The sequence below is a fragment of the Siniperca chuatsi genome, linkage group LG17 (genome assembly GCF_020085105.1).
Source record: "Siniperca chuatsi isolate FFG_IHB_CAS linkage group LG17, ASM2008510v1, whole genome shotgun sequence".
NCBI lineage: Eukaryota > Metazoa > Chordata > Actinopteri > Centrarchiformes > Sinipercidae > Siniperca > Siniperca chuatsi.
In genome coordinates this window covers 19,634,425-19,657,131 of record NC_058058.1, presented here as the reverse complement: position 1 = coordinate 19,657,131, position 22,707 = coordinate 19,634,425, and the positions used below count along the sequence as shown (strand labels likewise).

The following is a 22,707-nucleotide window of genomic DNA, read 5'->3' as shown; positions in this document are numbered from 1 at the left end:
GTTGCCTCATTGATCATTACTCCAGTGTTAACCAATCAATCATCTCTCCAGTAAACAAAGACGCCAAATAAAGGCATCTCCGGAGGTTTGCTCCCAGAGGAGACACGCGTGATGTGGAGAAAATATATAAACTGAAATCCCCTTTGGAAGAGAATATCAAATCATAAGAGTGCTTAATATTTCACTGACTTGATGAAATATGCAGTGTAGCCCAGAATGGAGGAAAAATGCAATGATTTGGATGCATTATGTATGAGAATGTCCGCTCACGAAAATGACTGCACTGTTGAATAATCGCCATTTCACTATCACCACAGCACAATGAGATTCTGTTATTACTACGCATCACTCAATTCATTTGGAAAGTGCATACAGTTTGCATTTTGTATTTAGGGCCTAACTTGTGTGTGCATATAGCATACAGATGCTCACTAATGAACTAAAGCACTGACTGGGATGTGTCCTTTGCCTCTGCCTGACTTGATGAATCTCACTGTGGTTCAGTCCCAGAGGAGCAATATATTACTCATAAAAGTTAATTAAAGCAAATGTTTATTAGGGGGGAAATAACAGAGGCTAGTGAAGTTTAATATTGTCCAGCAACATCTTCAGTAGAAACACAATCACTGCGTCACACTGGCTGTCGTCACACGTGGCTGTTTAGATGGGTTACCTCTGGCCTGAAAAACAGAAAGAGAGAGATTTGAGCGCACATGAAATTCAGTGTAATCTCTTTTACACACACAGATATAGAGTGTGATCTTCATAAGTAAATAGCCCCTCTCCTTTGTCTTTTGGAATTTCGAGTAAACTTTAAGGATCATTACATTCCACATTGACCAGGTGGCCACAGGAGACTGAACACATAAATATACAGTAGCTACCGCCTTATTTGATGTCATTTAACTGGCCTGGGCCCTGTTTCTCAAAAGCATCCTGACCACTGATGCTCACTGTTAAGTGACGTTTGATGTAAAATGAGAAATGATGTCGAAATTTCTAGAAATTTCTGATTCTGATTAAATTAGAAAATAAAAGAAATATTACACAAAAGAAATTAACTAAGCATTTGATTGGTGCAATTGAGCTGCCAGGTTCTCTCATTATTGTCTTCCCCTCTCACCTTCGTTCGCCGAATATATTAATCTCTTCTGGCTGAAATGCCATTTTTGCTATGTTTTCATTTTCCATATCATGGTACACATGTAATTTCCCACATGCTTATATGCTGTAGGTCTAATACAGATTGATGACACGAGACTCGTGAAACTCATGATTTGATTTGACATGACCTTTTTTCTTATATGTTTCCTCTTTAATAATAGTGTTGCAGTAGGACATAACGCACTAAAGGATCATTTCAAAGTTTGACTCAATCAGAAATCATCAAGACAGAGAAAGGCATGGTGCTCTTGTTTATGGGGTCCCTGTTGCTCTACCAACTGAGCAGGCTTTACACTCAGTACAGACCTGGCCTCACTGCCAGCAGACTTCTGAGTTGACCACTCTTAACCCTCAGTGGCAAGCAGCACGATAAAAGAGTGAAGACAGCTTGAAGTACAAAAGCATTACAACTCACTGTATCAAAAGCCACAGTCAAAAAATCACAGTCAGCAGTTGTTACAATTTATTTTTTGAAAATTTAAGTTTTCTATAAATAAAATGAGTAAAATTAATTAATCTTAACTAAAATCAATTATAGCCTGGATTTCTTCAAGGGTCTTTGTTTTAACTCTGATCATTTCCTCTGACCTGCAGACAGTAATGGTTTGTTAATAAGTAATAATTGGCTTGATATACTTCAACCCACAGATGCTGAATGTCAGAGTTCAGAGGCTGGAAACTTTATTCAGTGCTGCTTAATGTTTATTATTATTATTTCAGATAATATGTTTGTCAGGAAGTAAGTGAGATCGTATTCTTTTTTTCATTCTACATTTGACAAGATTTTTAAATCAGCAAGCACAATTTAACTACATATACTAGATGTGGTGACATTATTGCAAATAGATCTTGACACCCTACACACATTTCTAAGACATCCTGACACAAATACAAGTTAAGGAATGGCACACATGGTGTTCAGCGTTAAAGCCGCGCTGCTTCCAACGTGTTGATATTTGCACACAAATCTTTTGGACAGGAATTTAAAAAAGTAATTGCGTCAAAGCAGGAGGCTGGCTTTGCTAGGCACAGGCTCCAGTGTTGTATCCCCAGCACAGAGCTTAACTCTGAGTAGCACAAACAATGAAATAAACAATGAAATGCTCTAGGCTCAAACAAACAATTTTATCAAGTCAGTGTGCAGGGAGCAGTGTAATTTGATGTAGCATGTCTATCCTGGGCACGTCTTTTTAAAGGGACTGGTTTCCTAAAGTGCACTACTCAATGTTTTACAAGGGTGACTCCTCACTGCTTGATTTAAACTCTACATCTCCCACAGACCCAGATAAAAGAGCTGACTGTCTGGAGTTCCTGGAGATGTCTTGAGAATCCCAGTCAACTTTGAGAGGGCTTGGAAGGTGGTATTTTCTGTTTGACTTAATATAATCTTTACTTTTGCAGCTGCTATTTTCTACAGGTTTGATTACATGGTGTGTCACTCTGGGAATGCACATGGTTAGAGGCGCTATAGAAACGCACTTGAGATAGAATACGTGATTTTGGATACAAAAGCCACATTCAAACCCAGTAGTTTGTAAAAAAAAAAAAAAGTGTGGGTAAAAAAGCAACACATCCTAGAGCCATTCACACTGCCTCTTGAAAGGCATCAATGTATTCATGAGTTGTAGGGTGTGTATATTTGACCTAAATTATTAGGGAGATTCAAATATTTCACTGCAAATAACAGACACATTTAATAACCACAAGAGCTCCATGGAAACATAGAAAGTACTCAGTGCTTAAATGCTTTGGCAAACAGCAAATTGATTTTCCACCAGAAAGTTAAACACAACACAAAAACGCCTGGCTTTCAGCCACCTCCCTAAATATCATTCAGAGGCAGCTTCTTCCGAGCCTCATCTCAGCCCCCCTGAGCACCAGTATTTACATTTGTTATTTCCCAGTTTAGCCTCATTTGTATTTGCTCATTTATCATGGCTGTTTTGTTGGAAATATTTTTGTGTGTCCAAAGACTGGAATTCTATTCTTTGGAGGGATGGGGTCAGAATATGTGGATATTGTGCCATTTTGAAATGATCTAATTTGTGAGTCTTGCTTATGCTACAAGGATTAAACATTAGAAGCATCAGCAGATAAAGATATTTGTTTTGGAGCCTTAAGACATGGCTACTAGGCAATAAATGGAGGCAGATGTTACATTCCAAGGTGTAAAGGAGCAGTGGCTTCGTCTCAGATGAGATCCTTGATAGACAGGCGCTTCAGAGGCCTGCGTTCAGGCTGCCTTATTGGTGGTTACTGGTTTCACTTTCAAGGAGAATAAGTCATCACCATAAAAAGGATGCTTCAAACTGGCTTTTTCGCCTCTGTGTGTCAAAGACAAGAGAGACAATTTTCCTGAAGTAGCAATCAGAAGATCACTCGCGGCCTGCACAGTGTCCACAAGCAATCTTCTACCTATCTTGAATCAAGCGGTCCAAAAATGGAGCTCGACTGTACAATAACCAAGCCATAAACTACAAAGGGCTCTGCTCCCATCTTTGGTTTCTGAGATGAGTTGCTTCTGACTGCATCCTGCTGCTTTTCTTTTCTGTGCGTGTGTGTATATGTGTGTGCGCGATTAGGGGACTGAGATCTGCCTCATTGACATTCATGTATGCATTTGATGTCAAAGAGTCTAAATATTTAAGACACTAGAGGGCAAAGGGAAGAAATCTGGGAGCAATCACAAGATGCTGGATTACTGATTCATTGTCCTCACTGATCTCAGTTTGCACTGTAGTGTAGGTGCTTCATGCACTTGTGCACGCGTGCCTGTAGGAGTGATTAGCCAGGTGTGCATGCTTATGAGGGGATGGCTGGTGTGTGAGTATAGGCACGTGCATTTTCGTGTGTGACAGAGAGATCTCATAAATATGTACAGTATATCTCTGTATGCATGTGTTTGTGTGTGTGTGTGTGTGTGCGCGCGCTTAGGTCACTGAGTGTGTATGCGTCCACGTCACTCTGTGTGCTTGCATCGCTGTGCGCTGCTGTGTGCATGTTTGTGTCTTCGCTCACGTCGATGAAATTCAAATCTAAAATATCAAGGTGAGGATAACATTTGGATGCTATTTGAATGACAGGAAAATATTGGCCTGGCAGTGATATGCCTTTTATGCCATCACTTTGATGGTCAACAACAAAAAAATAATAAAATCCCTCTCTTTCTTGTTCTCACTTCCTCACAGACAAAAATCCCACACTGTTTTTCACAAGCGCTCTTGCCAAAACCCAACTCTATCCAACAAATACAGGCATCAGAAGCAGGGGTAGGCCTACATGGAAATCTCACCTTATTAACTCAACTAAACTATATATATATATTAAGAAAATGTTCAGGAGTTTCAGGACTCTATTTTTGGATAAACATTTTTGAGATATTTAGCTAAAGGTAATGGATAAATGTTGGAAATACTGAGTTAAAAGTAATGGATACACAGTTGAAATAGTTAAAAGCAAAGAATGAACAGTTCAAGTTAGCTAAAAGTAATGGATGAACAATTGAAATAGCTAAGAGTAATGGATAAACAATTCACGTTAGCTTAAAGTAATGAATAAACAGTTGAGGATAAATGGTTGAAATGTCCAGCTTCTGTCACTCCAAGTGGTATAGCACAAATGCAAACTTCAGCAAAGCAACCTATATCCAATGGTATGAAAAGATATTTCAAAATAAATTATATATACTGTAAAAATATCCCCTATTAGATTATAGTGTTAAATAACATCTAGTATATAATCCACTTATAACATATTTGGAACATGACGAGTAGGGTCGATGAAGAGGAACCACTGATAAACCAAGCCTCCTGCATGAACATTGCTGTTAGCAAACTTAAATATGTAGGAATAATATTCGACTTGCATGCTGTCTTTCAATGATGCATTTGTCGGTTATATCAGGCTAAAAATACACAAGCCACAAACGCAAAAATGCAGAGACACAAACGTGCACATGCTGTTGAGGGAAAAGACAGGAGGAAGAAGGTGTGAGGCAGATGTAAAGGCGGGTCACACGAGGTAAGCAGCACGTAAGAAAGGTGGCGGAAAAGAGAGAAGAGCATGAAGACTGAAAAGGAAGGGTCTAATGGCTGTAAAAAGCCATGTCCTTCTTTTCATTTTCTTTCTTTCCCCTGTGTTCCCAAAATGGCACTGCTGAACCATTAAATGCTGCAGCCCTCACCTCTCACCCTGCCTTGTGTCTGACACAGATCGGGTTGCGGCAGTTTGACACTGATAGTCACCCTCACTGTTTGTTGTGGAGTTCCGGTTATCAACTCCTGCTGCCGTCAGCCTCCATCCCACATGCTCACTGGAGGCACACAAAAGGAGACAGAGAGAGAATGGCATTTGAAATTCGGAGAAAATAGAGGGGCACAAAGAGACTGTTGATGAAAAGCACTGCGAAATTTAAGAGGGATTGAAAACGGTTGAACTATTTCATTTCAAAGACACTTTTTGTTCTCTGCCTTTGATGCAGCTGAAAAGAGCTTCACTTCATGATAGAAAACAGAATTGATTCCTAAAGTAAATTTTTCATGAAACATCCGGCTGCTGCAAATAATGCTACGAAAAAACTAACCTTCTATAAGAACACAATTGGACATTTGCCTCCCAGCCTATTTCTTTCTCCTTCATCTTTAAGTAGTAATCCATTTCATGTAAAAACAAGTACTTTTGCTTTCTTTTTTTGATTGATCTGTGTACTTTAAGTGATTCACCTATACCCAGTTTATGAAAGTTGAAAAGCCTTTTACATTTGTTGTAAATAAAAATCCTCTGGAAGTGATGTGCTTTACATTTTGGGTTTGCTTAGAGGAAAGAAAAGAGTTGGAATGAGCATCAACAACCCACGTGGCTAAGTTTGGTTTGCAGAAGGTTTACAGTGGAAATGGCTTTGCCAATGTGTGTCTCTGCGAAGCAGAAGATTACGTTCCTCAGATTTCCTTAATGTTGTCTTCACTGTCAACAATCCCAACTGGCATCAGAAACTTTGTTGGAGAAAACACAACTTTAGTGTGGACATCATCTGACCTTATCTACAAAGATGATTTTGACAGTATTAGCCCAACAAATCCTCCAGATTAAATGACAAAATATGTCATTTTGTAACTGCCACTAGCCCCACAGGTGAACTCTGGGAGATGGGAAAATATCACTACTAAGCTCCGAAATGTCACCAAATTCACAAAGAAATAGGCTTCACAATGTTTTTGGAACTGTATGCTGTGGTATTACGTTTTTAGAACTGGGCTAAATAGGCAGTGAGGTAAGGCCATTAGAAATCGTTGGCATTCAAGCTGTTTTGGTGACGAAGAAGAACAGATATGAGAGAAGAAGAATGAAGCAAATGAAACGATTGATAACACGATCTAAACAAGCCAAGCGTTGGTGCTTGAACCCAACTTTTTATCATGCAGACTCCAGTAACACTCTGCTTAAGATAAACCAAATCAGAGCATCAGATAAAGAAAGAGACTGTTTTGGAATAATCTATTATGCATCCCACCCCCTTCTCTTCCTCCTCGCCTACATGTTTTTTCTCATCTACCTCATCACTCTCTTTCGTGTGAAGAGGTGGGTGGAGGCGTTCCACATGACTGTGAGCTATATGCTGAGTTTTGCTGTGCTCCGTGCACCTCCATGCACCATGGGATGCATGTTTACTCATTTAGTATGTCAAGACATGTGGAGGAAAACTGTCACTCTCTCTCCTACTAAGTGATGACATGACAGGGGCCGTGTGATCCATGGAGTACCTGAGTGTTGCTATCCCATACGTAGCCCTTATTTATGGCAAATTAACAGCATCATTATTCCAAGTGTAGATGAGTATAGCAGCCAAAAATCCAACCATGTATTCCTGAGTTTAGCGTCTTGCAGCCACAAAACTGAAAGTCTCTCCAAAAGGATCTGCTCTTTTCCTTATTTACTTCTCTGTTGTTCCTCTCCCTCTCTTTTGATTCAACTAGGCAATGATGCCATGTAAGTTTAAAGAGCTTTGTTAAATATTAATAATGGGTTTCATCAACTCATATTTCTGCCTCACTAAGAAGAGAGGAGAGGAAAAAAGAAGACAGCGTGAAGCGCATGTGTCTTTTGAGCAGCTATTAGGCTATCTGTTTGAAGTTAACTGAGAAATCGGCCCCTCCGGCAACTGCCGCTCACCACACAAGGTGAATGAGGCCAGTGTTGGAGTTCTTTCTAAGTTTTATACCCACTTATCAGCTGTATGATGCATCACAAGCAGACACATACAGACACAGGCAACACTTAGCGCGAATATAGAAACAACCCACTGTGGATCAGCTTTTAACTCACAGTAATTACAAATTATGAATATAAATGACCATGGCTAGGGCACATTTTTTAGGATAGAGTCATAATTTAGAGAACAATCAGCATGCAGTGGCTTTGATGGTGGAGGCTACATGCAGATACACTCATACACACGCTGTGCTCTGCGGAAAATACGTTTTGTACTCACACACATTAATAAAAATAAAAATGGTGAGGTTTTTGCTGTGAATAAATGGCTTTATTTTAAATGACAGAAACGCATCAATAAAGACACAAAATGAGTGTCGTCTTTGTCCTTTTGGTTGCTAATAAGCCAACAACTGGAAAGTACGAGTAACAGTGGCAAAATCAGGATGGCTGTGATCACACAGGATGCATTTTTTACCTTTACTGTCACAGCTAACAATGGAGTGGGAAGTGTTATATCTATAGATGTAATATGGATATAGATGGGCGATGAGCACCCCAGTCTGATCACAGCCGTCTACAGCTGGAGACATGGTGAATACTGTGTTTCATCTTGGTGTTTTTTGCCTTTTATGAAAAAAACAAACAAACACCCCAATACAATAGAGGTGAATTGCCAAAAAGGTAATTTTGATTGTCATCCTCACAGCATCGTAAAAATGACTTTTAAATCATTGAATGGCAACATGTCTTTCCAAAAACAATGCATCTGTTACTCTGGATAATCCACAGACCTTTCTATGGAAAGTTTTCTTTTTTCCAGTTAGTTCCTATGAGCATAATACACAGATTTACATTCACCAGAAATCTCACAAATGGATAAATACACTGTGTGTTTTTGTAATTTGGGTGAGTGGACCCTTTAAACTTATGTATTTAGCTTTTAGCTTTTGTTTGCCAAATGTTGGAGAAGTTTGCATGGCCGTTTCTTTCACAGGCTGTACACACCAGACGCTTTTCTCATCGTGCGCCTCACACATATCTGAAAGAACAGATACATTTCCTTTTACATCAATACAGCTGTTTATACCGGCCATGTAACAGCTCACACAGCTTTCACACTTTATGCACGTAACTGCTACCAAAAGTCTATTTTCTTTAGACTTGCGCGCATAAGTATTTCCTTTTTTTTTGTATAGCTGTGAGCACTTCCAGATACACTTCCAATGCACAGCAGAACACTGAATGCATCCAGTGTAGAAGCTGTCGAAGATATGAAGCCATTGCTGTACTGCTGATGGGCCAATGTAGACACGGTGTTACTTATACAATATGAACTTATTTTTTCATTTTCATTTTCAATACTGTGCCCCTGTAACAGTACACATTATGTCTACACAATTTGCTCCGCTATTTTGGAATAGAGCAGCTGAGCTCTTTGCTTGACAGAATTGGACAGAACCACCAAAAAAGCATGGAGAAGAGCCTAGAACAGCCTAGTCTAACAATGTGTGAAGATGTGTACACAGCATGAGACATGTTCCACTCGGAAAGCTCGTGGCAGCACCCAAAAACGGCTTACATCCAAAACGTGACACTCAAATGATGGAGGAAACGTGCACAAGCAATTACCAAACCACAAAAAAAAAAAAAAAACAATAATGCTGCCTTCAAGAACCTCTTCACTGATCCTCCCCATACAGAATGTATAGTCTTAAAAGTAAAAAAAAATATGTATATATGAGGGTGGAGCAAAGCGGAAAGCCATCTGTTCTAAAGCTCTGCCATTTTGCATCACCTTGTGATGGTCATTGGACTTATTATTAAAGACAGCCTGCTTCCTTCTCAACTAGGACAGAACAGACACAACATGTGACAGCATGAAATTCACTGTGACACCACTAGCTGCCAGTGCCAACAAAGAAAAGGGGGGGGGAGTAAGTGTTGGGCTAAGGGAATAAAATATGATGGAGATGAAGGGTAAGGAGTGGGAGGAAAGATGAGGAATGATCCCTGATTGTGCTTGTCTTATGAGGAGCATCCATCAGGAGTGACACCCGGACAAATAAAACCCTTTTTTCCCCGTATTCAATTATATAGTGTGAGGCGAGTTTTTACACACGAATACACACACGTACACACACACGCAAAAAACAATGTACAAGTGTACATGCACATACTCACACATTAATACATGTAGAGACACGCACACACCCTCACATCTGAGTCACATGTGTGCAGCATATGCCATCTAATGTGACTTATATTTGGCATCATTCTCTCAGAAGATTGTTTAATCTCTATTGAGGAATATTTATTGCACAATGGCAGCACTTTTATATGTAATACAAGCTGACAGTTTCATGATATAAAATAAGAATCAATGGAGAACTGAGTCGCAGCTGCGGCGTGCATGCACAGACTCCCACGTAAATTACAGTTGGACGTAAATTCAGCAACGCAGATTAGAACTGGCTCCAAACTTCAGGGACAGGAGAAAATGAGATTGTTAGCGGCCTCACCTGTTGGAGAGGAAAGCGAGGATATCTGAATCCTGGAGGACAGTTGGCTCGATGTGCCTGGGCTCCATACTGCTTGAGGAAGAGAGGAGATTAAACAAGTGATTAGAAGAATATATACAAGTGATTGAAGGATGGAGAGAGAGAGAGAAAGGTGGAGAAAAAGACAGATAAAGAATATGCCTGAGGATGACAAAGACAGAATCAATGTGTAACTAGTTTTAAAGCCAAGAAAGTGTCAATGTAGGTCTGAGGTATTACTTCGCAGATAAACAGTCTCACCAGGTTGGGCAGCTTTGCCTTGGCAAACCGAATGAATAAGTAAAGAGATGAGTTCAGTGAACTGTCTGTGTGTAATATTTCAGACGTACAATGGAACTGGAGCACAAATGCAGCAATATTTTCAGGAAAACAATTTGGACAAATTGCTTTGGAGAGTTTCCAGAAAGAAAGGTAACAAAACACCTACACTGCAATATCACAGAAATGTCAATGGTGCTGAAAAGTTCTATAAAGTTGTCTTGTCACGACAGTATGGTGCACTACTCGACACTCTTGCTGTTATTAAAAAGTGCCATTTCTTGTATGGAACCATATTAAAGCTGAACTGAATTAAAAATGCATTTTTGCTTAGAAATCAGTATATATATCCTATATGTTTATTGTTAAACATTATTCACTGTTGCTTTGAACCATATGTGATTTGTAAACTCTCTACTCCATGACTGGTATCTCTGTGTAACCTACAGAATGAGGTCACAGGACCACCTGTTACTGTGAGTTTTGACGGTCTGATCATTTGCCATCACCATGTCTGGACCCCTTTGTATAATTTGTGTATAGGAGCTAGACAACTCACAGGTGTTGAAATAACATGAGTGAAAAGTAATGTCTACTGCAAATCAGCGCTACCATTAGCAAGTTAGGCTAACTAAGCTTCCACTTTCTGATTGGAATCTAGTCGGCCTAGTTTGCTAGTCAAGTGAAATAAAAAATTAACAGGATGATGGGTCCTCCCAAGGGGACAGACAGTTCAAATCCTTTAAACAGTACATAACCAACGTTACGTGGACGTTGAAAAAGAGGAAAAACCTGTCCTGTATCAGCGTATGTAGGTTTCACAGGACTACAACGTACTCCAGTCAGGTGTGCATCACGGAAGTTGACAGAGCCTTTCCAAGCAATACCGGCTTTCAGATGTCAGTCAACAGATGATCAAAAGTGACAGGAATTCAAATTTCAGTTCGACTTTAATATAGCAACAAATATCTCTTTATAGTTGTTAAAGCCCCTATGTGTAGGATTTGACATTTCTGAGTTTGGTAACTCCAACTTTTTTTTTTTTTTACAAACAAAAAATACGCTATCAGAATAATTTAAAAGATACTATAATCATGTACAAATTCTACAGATAGCAGCTTTAATAATTTTAACTTACTGCGGAGACCCTTTGAGCGCAGAGAGGCAAGGCAGTATAATGTAACCTGTGTGCCATATCAGATATTTGAAGAACCATTATAAAAACTAAGAGGAACCATTACCATTTTACACATGACCAATCACAGCAAGGACCAATTTTTATGTCCCTACAGGAATGATCTGGTTTATATAAGCAGTACCATAAACTACAGGGATTAGTCATGTCCATGACTACCAGAACTTTGTTCATTTAAAAAATGAAAAATAAACCAGTAGTTTGCGTGGCAGGAAACAATTTCTTCAGACTCATTACCCTGCTTAATGTACGGTATGTATTAACACACCATTATCATTAGAAAAAATGGTAAAGTTTAATTATTATTTTTAAATAATAATTGTAATTAATCATGGTTTATTATATGTTCTGATGGGCTGTACATTATATTAATCATAAAGTCATATTTCCACCTCAGAGATGAGCAAATTAGCTAATTAGAACAGAGATCCAACTGACAATTCCAGGGAAGAGGTAATTTATCATGATGCAAAGAAGTGCAATTATAAAAATAATAATGCTGCTTTGTCATTTGCATTTCGGCTGGAGAGTAAACTGTCTTGTGACGCCAGGCGCTCACTCATAGTCCTCCATCTTTGAGCATTTGGAAATGCCAAAGCGTGGGCAGGGGGTTTGATCCAAAACAGAGTGTGGACTGAAGAGTGAGCTCTGAAAGCCAAAAACCTCAACACTTGGCAAGTTATCTTTGCGTCATTAGTAATGCTCAACAAATCCCCACAAGTATATTATGGTCACTTGTGCTTTGGTGCAGTGAAAATCTTACTTATTGTATCCTTAACTGTTGCACCGGCTTCTAGTTTGTTTCTAAGTTGTTTTTTTTGACCTTAGAAATATTTTATGTGAAGCTCAGAGAGGTCTCAGGTATCTTCTCCCAGGGACTGAGGGGTTAACATCGGGGCAGGAAAAAAATCGAGGCTGGGAGCAGATTTCCTGATTATGAACAAACACAATGATTGGGCCCATAACCATGTCTGTGTCTCTCTTGCCCACCTCAAAACCAATCCATGGATCTCTTAGCTCTCTTTCCACTCCCATGAAAACAGTCACAGGAGGGACAACCGTCCCATATTCTTTAGGGACTTTGAAGTATTTTCCTTTAGAGCAGATGTCACAACACACATAACCTTATTTTGTTGCCTAGTTGCAAGATTTTTCAGCCTCCTTACTTTAAAGATTTTCTCAGATATACGTTCACATGCGCAGATTCCACACATTCGTGATCAAACGGACACGCTGCTAAAGGAACACTAAAGCTAAGGTGTGCACAAACGCATCTCCTGCATGAACATGTCGATTATGCAAACACACACAAAACAAAATAAGAAGCATCTTTTATGTGGTCAAAAGCAAAAATGCAAGACAATTTGATTAAGAAGTAGCCCTGACATCTTCGTGCTTAAGCTCTGATCATATTTCTTAATCTTTTTTTTCACACTTTGCGTTTCCGTCTCTTTTTCCGTTTCTCTGGCTCAATCACACACTGATATCAAATATACACACACGCCCACGTGAAATCATGCACACACACACACACACACACACACACACACACACACACACACACACACACACACAGACTTGAAGAAGCAAAAGGCCACCTGCCAGAGAATAACAACAGACCTGTGTAGCCTAGCAACAGCTCGGAGACAGGCTTATTAGTTCTGAGAAGAGAGAAGAATGCAAGAGGGAAAACTTTGGCCTATGTCTCTGCCTCTCACACACTTATACAAGCTGAAGGGCACACAGGCGCAAATGCACAAGCCACATTTCCACCAACCCTCCTCCTCTCACATCCCTTCAAACGTGCCTTGTTTCTGACAATCCCACATTTGCAACAGACCATCAATAAGGCTGCTAAACCAAACAATTTGGCTGCTCACTTCTTTTTCTCCGTCTGCCAAGAGTGGAACATTTTTTAATTGTCAATTTGTTGCTCTGTTTTTTAGTTTGGATGCTGTGGCACCCAACTGCCAGCCTAGGTATGCCAACTCCCCAACACAATAAAAAGGGCTTCACTTAATTGGTCTCTCTTAGAGGCAGTATCTAATATCTTGGATTTGATTACTGAGACAAAAGATGTTTAAATCGATGCTAAACAATGGTTGGGGTTGCTGAGTAAAAGGCTGGGAGAATAAAGCACTCAGAATTCAGAATGTGGGCATATACTGTACACCTTGGTTCTACCTGAGTGGCCTTGGTGTTTTTAAACCATCAACCATTCACAGCACATTCTCCTCTATACTCCTATGCTTGATAAAAAGCTATTTAGCTTCTCCTTATCTGATGTTTTCTTTCTTTCTCTGTTTTCCTTTAAAACTTTAATAACAGAATATTTAGGTTATGGTCAGCGTTAGAACAAGAACAGGTAGGTAGGTGCATGTGAGCCAGAGATTTTAAAATGTATCAGTGTCTGAAATAGTTCTCATAACTTTTTCACACTCTCTATAAACATGTACTTGCATCTCTGCATCAGCTGTTTTGCTGCCAAAAATAAAACTTTTATAATGTCTCTCTCCATCACCATCATGCACTTTACAATCTCTCTCTATCTCCCTCTCCCTTGCTCTCTTTCTCTCTCTCTTTCTCTTACTCAGGCTTGCCTCCTTGCATCTCATTTCTCAGCTGACACCAAGAGACCCCCACATTGCCACTTCCACCCAAGGGGAATGTGCATTGCAGCTTCAGTAATTATCCTGCTGGATTGGAAGTGCTGAGGCCAAAGGGCCAAACCTCAGAGTGCAGTAAGCCTTGCTGTCACTGTCACCACTGCACATGGTAAAATAAAGTGCAACCCAAATTTAAATAGGTCATAGACGGAAAGGGCAAAACAAGGAGAGATTGAGAAAGAGGAAAAGATGGAGATGTAAAAATATGATGTTCTGTTTTTACATGGAGAGAAGAAAATATTCTGCATACCTGCCACTGCAAACTCCCCTCTGAATGAAAACACAAACCCAAATAAAGCTTAAGAACAGCCGGAAAGTACACTGAAAGACCAGTTTTTTATCATTGGCCATTAGAGTACTTTTTCCAGAAAACACTGTCAGGGTTAAACTTCCAAAGCTCTCTCTAATAAACATGTGTGCTGTGTGTTCACAGTAATATTGGGAAACCAGAGACAGAGTGGTGGTGAATGAATTTTCAAAATACTCCACTTCCTCTTCCAAACTACCTATGCAAACTTTGCTTCATTCAGCAACCAGTTGTCTTTTCAAGGTTTCTGGATGGTTAGTAAGAGACCCCTATAAGGTAGTCCTTAAAAGAATAGGTCTGAAAAATGCTTATTCACTTTCTTGCTTGCAAGTTAGATGAGAAAGTTGAAACCACTCTCATGTCTGCACGCTCAACGTTTATCTAGAGCCAGTAGATGGTTAGCTTAGCTTAGCATAAAGACTGTCCAAAGGTAAAAAAAAAAAAAGAATCTGCCTACCAGCAGCTCTGAAGCTCATGAATGAACATATCTCGTTTTTTTATTATTTTTTTTTTTTACCTTACAACAAAGCCAGGTTAGCTGTTTCTCCCTGTTACCAGTCTATATGCTAAGCTAAGCTAAACATCTGCTGGTTATAGCTACATGTTGAGCATACAGACATACGAGCAGTAGCAATCTGACTCTTAGCAAGAAAACAAATAAATATGTTCCTCAAAATGTCTAACTATTCCTTTAATGTTTGGCATTTCAATATGTGCCCGATTTTAGAGATTATTGAGCCCCATACCCATTTTATATCTCCCAGCAACAAGCTGGATACAGTTAATGCTATGTGAGACTCATCATTGTTGAATGACGCAGAAGTAAAACCTTAATTGCAATAGCGTACATTATCACAAATTTGCATTGCTCATACAACACTTTGCAGTGCTCAGTCATATGTAGATGGATCTGGCAGTATTCTTGTTACTTGTAATTACATGTTTACACCTAGCTGCTAAGTTACAGGCTGTTTTAATAGACTGCATTTTAAGATGTTTTCCCAGCATCAGAAATTAAATGTCAAGAGTTTAAGTGGTCTTCAGGCTTGACTGAGTACATGTCAGAAAAATACAATTTTATCACTGTTCCGACTGCTCATTGTGATTGGCTGAGGGGTACTCTAATGTGTCAGTATCTCCCTGATATGTGCACTCTAAATACATGTCTGTAAGTACCACTTTGCCTTGTTAAACTTATTATTAAACATATTATGTTTGTTACAAAGTAATCAGAACCATCATTTTTCTACTAAGCAAAAATATTAAGTGTATGGACTCATTTGTTTTAATTTAATATTTGATAATGAACCCTAAACTGATACCCAGCCAGCACTTACCTAAATTAATGTTCCAAATGAATGGTTTACTTCACTTAAGAACAAAAACTGCATTCATTACAGTTTGTTGTTACTTTGTCAGTCACACTCACATTCACAGGTATTTCACACACGCACAGTTTGGCTTAGAGGACAGGTCCCATGCTCGCATAAATCAATGGGTGGGAGCACGAACACACCGAATCTCATGCCAATCCAACCACTAGTTTTTCAGATATATTGGTCACAGACAAACTAACAAATACCTCTGTGGAAGCAATGAAGATGTGGAAAATATCTATAATAAAATATACTTGGTGAATATACTGTATGTACCAGCCAGTACAGCAACAACATTTTATTATATATTTTAACACTACAAAAGTGTGATAAGTCTTTTTCTGTGGTGTCCCTATGGTTCAGTTACAGTAAAAATGGAAAGGGAGAGCTGTGGAGTGACTGCAGCTTTGTTGGACTGACAGCTGGGTTTGACAGATATTCCAGTGAGCCTCTGATCAGCTGTGAGTGGTGTGTAACTAAGCAATAATACAGGAGAAGAAGTGCTGTGATGGTGTGGGACATTGCAAAGTTACAGTCTACTGGAAAAGCAAATCCCCCCTTTAATTCCTGTGTTAAGATCTGAACTCTGAGGACTGTATGTGTCCCAGTATGTCTCCCTGTGCCTCCTTTTTGCTTTTGAGCTTCTGTGACCTGAACCTGCCTACCTTCCCATGTTGCCACTCTCCTGCACCCACATGACAGTATGCATAATCAGCAAACCATTTCACTTGGTAATCAGATAGATTTAGCCATTATGACTATTCAGATGTAGGCATTATCAAATTAAATACATGCATAGAATATACAAGAGGTAAAAATGCAATGTAATGCTGCACACATCGACTTAAAGATTCAAGTGTGTATTTGTTAATCAGTTTAAATCTCAATAATATATTCACCAGGTGGGTGGGAGGGTAACCAGGTCTAACAAACCGGTTTGGGTTGCGGGGTCGAGGGCCTTGACACATAGCAGTCACTGGTGGACTGGCTGCCTGATTGGAAGGAGTCGCTTTGTTAGCGAAGTTCTGAGCAGCAGAATACCTGGCTGTGAAAGGGAAAAAAAAGAATGATTTACAGAAAGAAAAGGATAAAGCCATGAGAAACAACGACGGAAGCATTTTGGGGGGGGGGGTACCTGCTTTAATACAGTCCTTTACAGTAGTTACTAGTTTGGAAAAATCTGACTGCTGACCCTGTCCAAGTGAATTCCCAGATTAATCTCTAATTGGCCACATGTTCATTTAAAAAAAGATACACTCTTTATTATTGGGATTATTACTCTGATGATACACAATGACATTTAAATTAAGTCCTATAGTCTGCCATTGAGGGTAAGTAGTTATCAGATTTTCACTCCAACACTGGGATTGAGAAGGTTTAAAAGCAAAGTTTGAACATTTTGCAGTCACAAATAGAATGTGGGTGTGGGAACTACTCAGTAAAGCCATATTTGACTTGCAACATCTTATTTGCGACGAAAATCAGGAGGATTTATGGAAAATATGATGTGATAATATACAGTATAACCTCTTCAATACATTTCTGTTGGATCTCTGCTTTAAAACTGACTAGATTACCTGTCTGTGTTGTTAAAAAGTCCCTTTATTATTTATATCAATATCAGACCTCCTCAAACTGTGCCAGAGATCTGTCAGTGTTCAGTGTTGAGCCTGATAAACAGATTAATTAATGTCACAAACAGTAACAATACCACTGGTCTGATATAGAGACCAGTCATCTCAAACCCAGCCTCATTTGCATCTGGTAAATATACCAAAATATCACACTTAATTTGACAATGATATATTGATGTTTAAAAATGCTACGCACAGAATCTTTGGAGCACAATGCATAAAGGGCACGAGGACATGCTGTAGCCATCAGCTTAGTTAGTGTTGCAAAATAACTGCGCTCAACCGGCGATGATCATGATGAATTCTTTATGTGGCCCACCATGAACCATTATACCTATCCCCTGCACACACAACCCCCAACACACACACACACACACACACACACACACACACACACACACACACACACACACACACACACACACACTGGAAAAAGATGCCAAGGTATAAACTTACCTTTGGCTCTGTTAATGGTAACTATCTGCTGAAAGGTACAAGGTCTGGCTTTCTCCTGAGGGGCAGCTGCTTGCTTCATGCCCGCCTTGGCAGCACTAGCCCAGGACCTGGCATTAACACCCACGCCATCTGTACCCGCAACTGCAATATGCACAGTGAGGGGGCAAGGATTAGCACTATACCCATTTCACATGCACACTGTCTTGTCTGCCCTGTGTCATGTTAAGTGTGATTCAGAGGGTAAGCTTAATAGAATTGTGTTCTTATCCGCTGCAAAGGAATTTTCAGCAGTCCCCCCTCAGGTGATCAACAAAGTGTTATTGAATCAACAAGGCTATGCTATCAGAGGGTAAATTATATCATATCAGCACTGACTGCAAACTGCTGGAGGAGTGCCTGCAGTATGTATCACATATGCACATTTATTGAGCAGAGCAAAGCTGCATTCAGCTACAGTCGTGCACCTGTTAAGAAGCAGAGCACCTGACAGACGCAATGTTTGCATGTATGCATGCGTTTGTATGTGGGTGGGCGGGTGGACTTGTGAGGGATTACAAGTGGCACAGAGCACTGCCCCCTGATTGATAAGGTTGTTCTGTTTTGGCTTTGGCACAACTTCGGATCAAGAAGTTGGTCTCAAGTTCAGAAAAGTAAACAAAGAAGTCAAGCTAAGCCGTCTGCTATGTGGCAGGAACAAAAGGGGTTCATTAAATGAGTTTTTAAAATGGCTGAGGGGAAAGGGTAAAACTTTTGTGAGCTGGACAAAATTTGCACTCAGCAACTTCCGAGAGCCAGCGTTTCTGCCTGGGACAGGTGCTGCTACCTCTCTCCTGCCTTTAATTAGCCGAGTATGGTGTCATTAACATCAAAAATAGATTCTCGAACAGGGATGTTTGTGTGAATTTGTGCATTTGTAGCTCTAGAAGGTATTAAGAATTGCATAAAATTATATTAATGACAACCAGATTATTACCAGCTGATAGAAGGAGAGGCATACAAAGAGCACAGCTAGGCAGAGACACACAGCAGATTTATTACCTCTAGGAGGCAGCTGGTTGCTGGCCTTCAGTTCCTCACAGCTGATGCGTTGGCTGATTGAGCCAAATATTTGAAGGTCCAGCACAGATTTCTGATCTCCTGCACAGATGGAGGAGACCTTGTGGGGCACATTTTCCATCCTCCTCTGATGGGAAGCCCTACTCTCTTGGCGGCGGTTTGGTGAGTGAGTAAGCCCTCTTTTCCCTTCTGTCTTTTTGGTCTTGGGATTCCCATCACACAATACACCCAATGCTAAAGGTTTCTTTGGGGGTTGGAGAGCCGGGAAATCAGCCAGTAGGTCATAAGCCTCCTGCTGCATTGGGTCTGCTGATGGTGCACTGCTTTTCAAGTTTGCCTGAGGTGCTTCTGCTTTGCCTTGGACAGGAGCCTGTGCATGGGCAGTCACGCCACTCGCCAAAGTGACAGTGGGGATGTCATGTGGGTGGAATGAAAGGGGAATCTCCCACTGACCATGCATCTTCCCTGAGGCTGGAGGCTCCGTGGGACATGGTAGAATGCCAGCCTTGATAGTAGATAGTGGAGGAAAGTCCTTCTCTGTGCTAGAAGTTGGGGAATCCTGCTCGCCGTCAGAGCTTAATTCAACACATGAGTGTGGAATTTCATTTTCCTCTTCGCTGCAGTCATTGTTGTCACTTGCTGAGTCATCATTGCTGCTATCAGTGGCGCAAGTTCGCACACCAGGTAGAGTTACAACATCGTCATCATCACTAGAATTGCTGTCAGAACTGCTTCTTATATCATGCTCATCCTCACTTTCACATGTATCCCTAGGTAGTGTAGAAGGAAGAGGAGACTCTTCCTCATCCTGCAGGTGTGGGGTGTGGTCCTCAGTGGCAGAGCAGACGGGATCTGTCGCCAGAGGTTGAGGTTGAGGTGCAGAGCTCTGTGTCTCTCTTCTGCTGCTGGACTGGGGGACCCAAATCTTCTTAAGGGAACTTTCAACACTCCTTTGTTTATCTTCCGCATCTTTCTCCTGACAGGACAGTGAATTGTTAACACCAGAAAATATTGCTATCACTTAATTAGCAGGTTATTTTTGGCTTTAAAAGCAGAGGTTAAAACTAGACTACAGTAAACCAACACAGAAAACAACTTTAGCCTCCAAAGTCATCATGCTCACCAAATTTCTTTTCCCCTTTGCCTCCTCATTTTGTTTCATCTCTCCTTCCATCGCAGGGCTCGCTTCCCGTGCAGGCCTGGCAACATGGGGATGCCTGCGGCCCAAGAGATAAGGGCAAGGAAGGGTGAAGTCGGTGTGGTATTGTTGCTTGTCCTCCTCATTCTGTGTGCTCAGACCCAAATCATCTTTTTCTTTCTGCTGCTCCTCAGCCCTGGACAGGGAGGGAGAAAAAGACATGTGTGGGAGTGTGGCAGGGTTAACAAATCTTGTATACGTAACAGACCATCACATCAAAACTGACTACAAGGTTAACTTGCTCATGCAACGTTTGTTTCATAAAGAAAGTGAAATGTCTGATAGCGGTGTCACATCTCCAATATAGTCAGGCTTTTTTAGGAGTTTTAGAAGCAGGTGACATTTATTTTAGAATATAATCTCTGTGGTGATCACATAGTATAAAGAAAAGGTCACTTGTATCATGAACATACTTGAAACAGGTTTAATTGGAGGCACTGGGAGAGTTTTTCTGCTTTTTACACAATATTTTAGGATACAATAGTGTATTATTGTGCAAAATCACAATACCTCTGTTTATGTACATTGTTTTTATTTCACACTTGCTTTGGCAATGTAAATGTCTGTTTCCCATGCCAATAAAGCCCATTTGAATTTAACTGAATTGAATAGTACACCACTTGGTAAAATTAAACATTTGTTGGTAGTACATATCATTCTAACCTAACTGGTAAATACCTAATAGGTTAACCAGTTGATACTGTATACTGTAGTCACCATCATTTCATTACCAAATTTGCCTGGACTTTTAGTCGAACCCAACATTTTGCCTCAAAGAGTATGAATCATTGGGTCTGTATCTCCATCCTGTATGTGTGGTGCGGCACCCGCTTCAAAACATGACTTTTTAATGAGGCTACTCTTTAGTCACCAGCCTGTCGACTGTCGAGCCCTGATGCGGAACAGACGGTCCGGTGAGACCTGGGACACTTATGATAACGGAGACGTCATGGAAGCTCCGGGCGGCCGGTGAGCAGATGGTGTACATTAACATTATACAGTGGGTCTATGACTGCACAGCAGCCCACCTGATCTACACTTCAATGTTGAGATCTGGGTTAGAAATAGGAGCTCTTTCCCTTCTGACTTATCTGTTGACAATGTGGACACCTTTAAAAAGCAGCTCAAGACCCATTCCTTTAGACTTGCCTTTGTGTCATTTTTCTGTTTATTTCCATTGTATGGTGTTTTACGTCTGCATTTTGGTTGCCTTACTTCTCTTGTGAAGCACTGTGAAGTCTCTGCTCTTGAAAGGTGCTATAATAATAAAGTTATTTACTAAAGTTAATACTTACTTACTATATTAATGACTTAGTACCACTTATGACTGCAGACATGATGGATTATTGGAAAAATGAGAACGTATTGAGCATTTATTAATGGATTACCAGTATGTATAACTGCATTACTACAAAATACAGAGGATAAACACCAGCCAAAGGGATTTTTTCACAGCCTTGAAACTCAAAATGTTTTCTTATTAATGGCTTATATCGGATCTATAAAGCAATAATACATACAAACATTAATAAATCCATGTTTTACTACTTATAAACTCTTAATAAAGGGGGCTTTATCCACAATCATTGGACTATTTTAATTTTTCCTAATGTACACAGACACACTACACTGTATTCCTAGGAATACAATGAAAACATGGGATAATATACCAATGACAAAGTCTCTGTTTTCTACTTTTTGATATTAGAGTATGAACTAGCTTCCATAATCAGTTGTATTGAGTAGCTAGTCTACCACATTCCTGGAAAGGAAAATTACATGATATGTTACCACACTAAGAACAAAGTGATGCAGCTGCATGAGCATTATTTAGGCAGACTGTATAAGCCTGCACATTCATAGCATATATTAGACATGCTGTATTGTAAAGGCTATAAAAAAACTTTTTTTCAGTCAGTTGACTATAAAGTTACTTTCATAGACCCATTTTGAGACACATTCATTAATACATTACATCAGATGAAAGTTAAGTAATGTAATTGTCCGTGACTGACTAATGCCTACATTAAAGTACTGTAGGCCTCCTTCTGTGTTTTTTGTGTGGCCTATAATGGACATTAATGGTTCCTCGGCCTTACCGGTGACTTGTTTTGTTGTCTGGAACCGTGCAGTAGTTATTCTGCTGCCTCTGAGGGGAACTTTGACCTCTGCCAAGCTCATCCTTGGCCTCCTTTGCTCTTCTCCAGATGTTTTTGCAAACACGATCAAAGTTGTCATTCGGCACGTGTGTATGAATCCAGGTGGAGCGCGGAAAAGGCGCAAATGCACTCATGAACTGTTTTGGAGTTAATGGCATCCAAGGATCTTCTGGTAGCATCATTTTCTCTCTGTTGCTCACACGCATGTCCTTGTTAGACTTGTTACAGCGTTCAATTGCTTATTTTGAACCAGATCTTTTGAAAGGAAACACTACGGCGTGATCTTGGCAGGCTGTCATAGCAACCGGATTAAATTCGAGAATGATGATTCAGCGGTAGATTAGACCATTTCACTGTTTCAAACATTGTAAATCCGAGTTTATCCCTCCAGTTATTTCATGTCATTCTAGTGAATGAATGGGCATCCCGTGTAGCCTAGGCCTAGCCTACATATGTATCGCATGCCAACA

The 22,707-nt window shown here is 40.1% G+C and overlaps 1 protein-coding gene across 10 annotated transcripts; it reads right to left on the bottom strand.

Annotated features, from left to right (window-relative positions):
• Nucleotides 1–535: 535 nt before the first annotated feature.
• LOC122864139 lies at nucleotides 536–22,581 on the bottom strand. Of its 10 annotated transcripts, none has more exons than XR_006375149.1 (8): nucleotides 22,178–22,567; nucleotides 20,004–20,214; nucleotides 18,863–19,856; nucleotides 17,825–17,965; nucleotides 16,634–16,779; nucleotides 9,894–9,965; nucleotides 5,409–5,476; nucleotides 536–680 (listed from the first exon to the last, which is right to left on the bottom strand). XR_006375149.1 is itself a non-coding variant. In XM_044171278.1 (8 exons), the coding sequence occupies exons 1-8, from the start codon at nucleotides 22,441–22,443 to the stop codon at nucleotides 670–672; spliced, it is 1,875 nt and encodes a 624-aa protein (XP_044027213.1). In that variant the 5' UTR covers nucleotides 22,444–22,581; the 3' UTR covers nucleotides 536–669. The 10 variants fall into 10 exon arrangements, 9 of the variants coding, with proteins under 9 accessions (XP_044027213.1, XP_044027209.1, XP_044027210.1 ...); XM_044171278.1 differs by having other exon boundaries at nucleotides 16,668–16,779; nucleotides 22,178–22,581; XM_044171274.1 differs by having other exon boundaries at nucleotides 5,348–5,476; nucleotides 16,668–16,779; nucleotides 22,178–22,571.
• Between the last annotated feature and the right edge of the window lie 126 nt (nucleotides 22,582–22,707).

Coding starts and splice junctions, on each gene's coding strand:
- LOC122864139 (XM_044171274.1), bottom strand. CDS start 22,443: ATGCGTGTGAGCAACAGAGAGAAAATGATGCTACCAGAAGATCCTTGG. Junction 19,857..20,003: donor CAAAGGGGAAAAGAAATTTG/GTGAGCATGATG, acceptor CTGTCCTGTCAG/GAGAAAGATGCGGAAGATAA. Junction 681..5,347: donor GACACAAGGCAGGGTGAGAG/GTGAGGGCTGCA, acceptor TCTGTTTTTCAG/GCCAGAGGTAACCCATCTAA.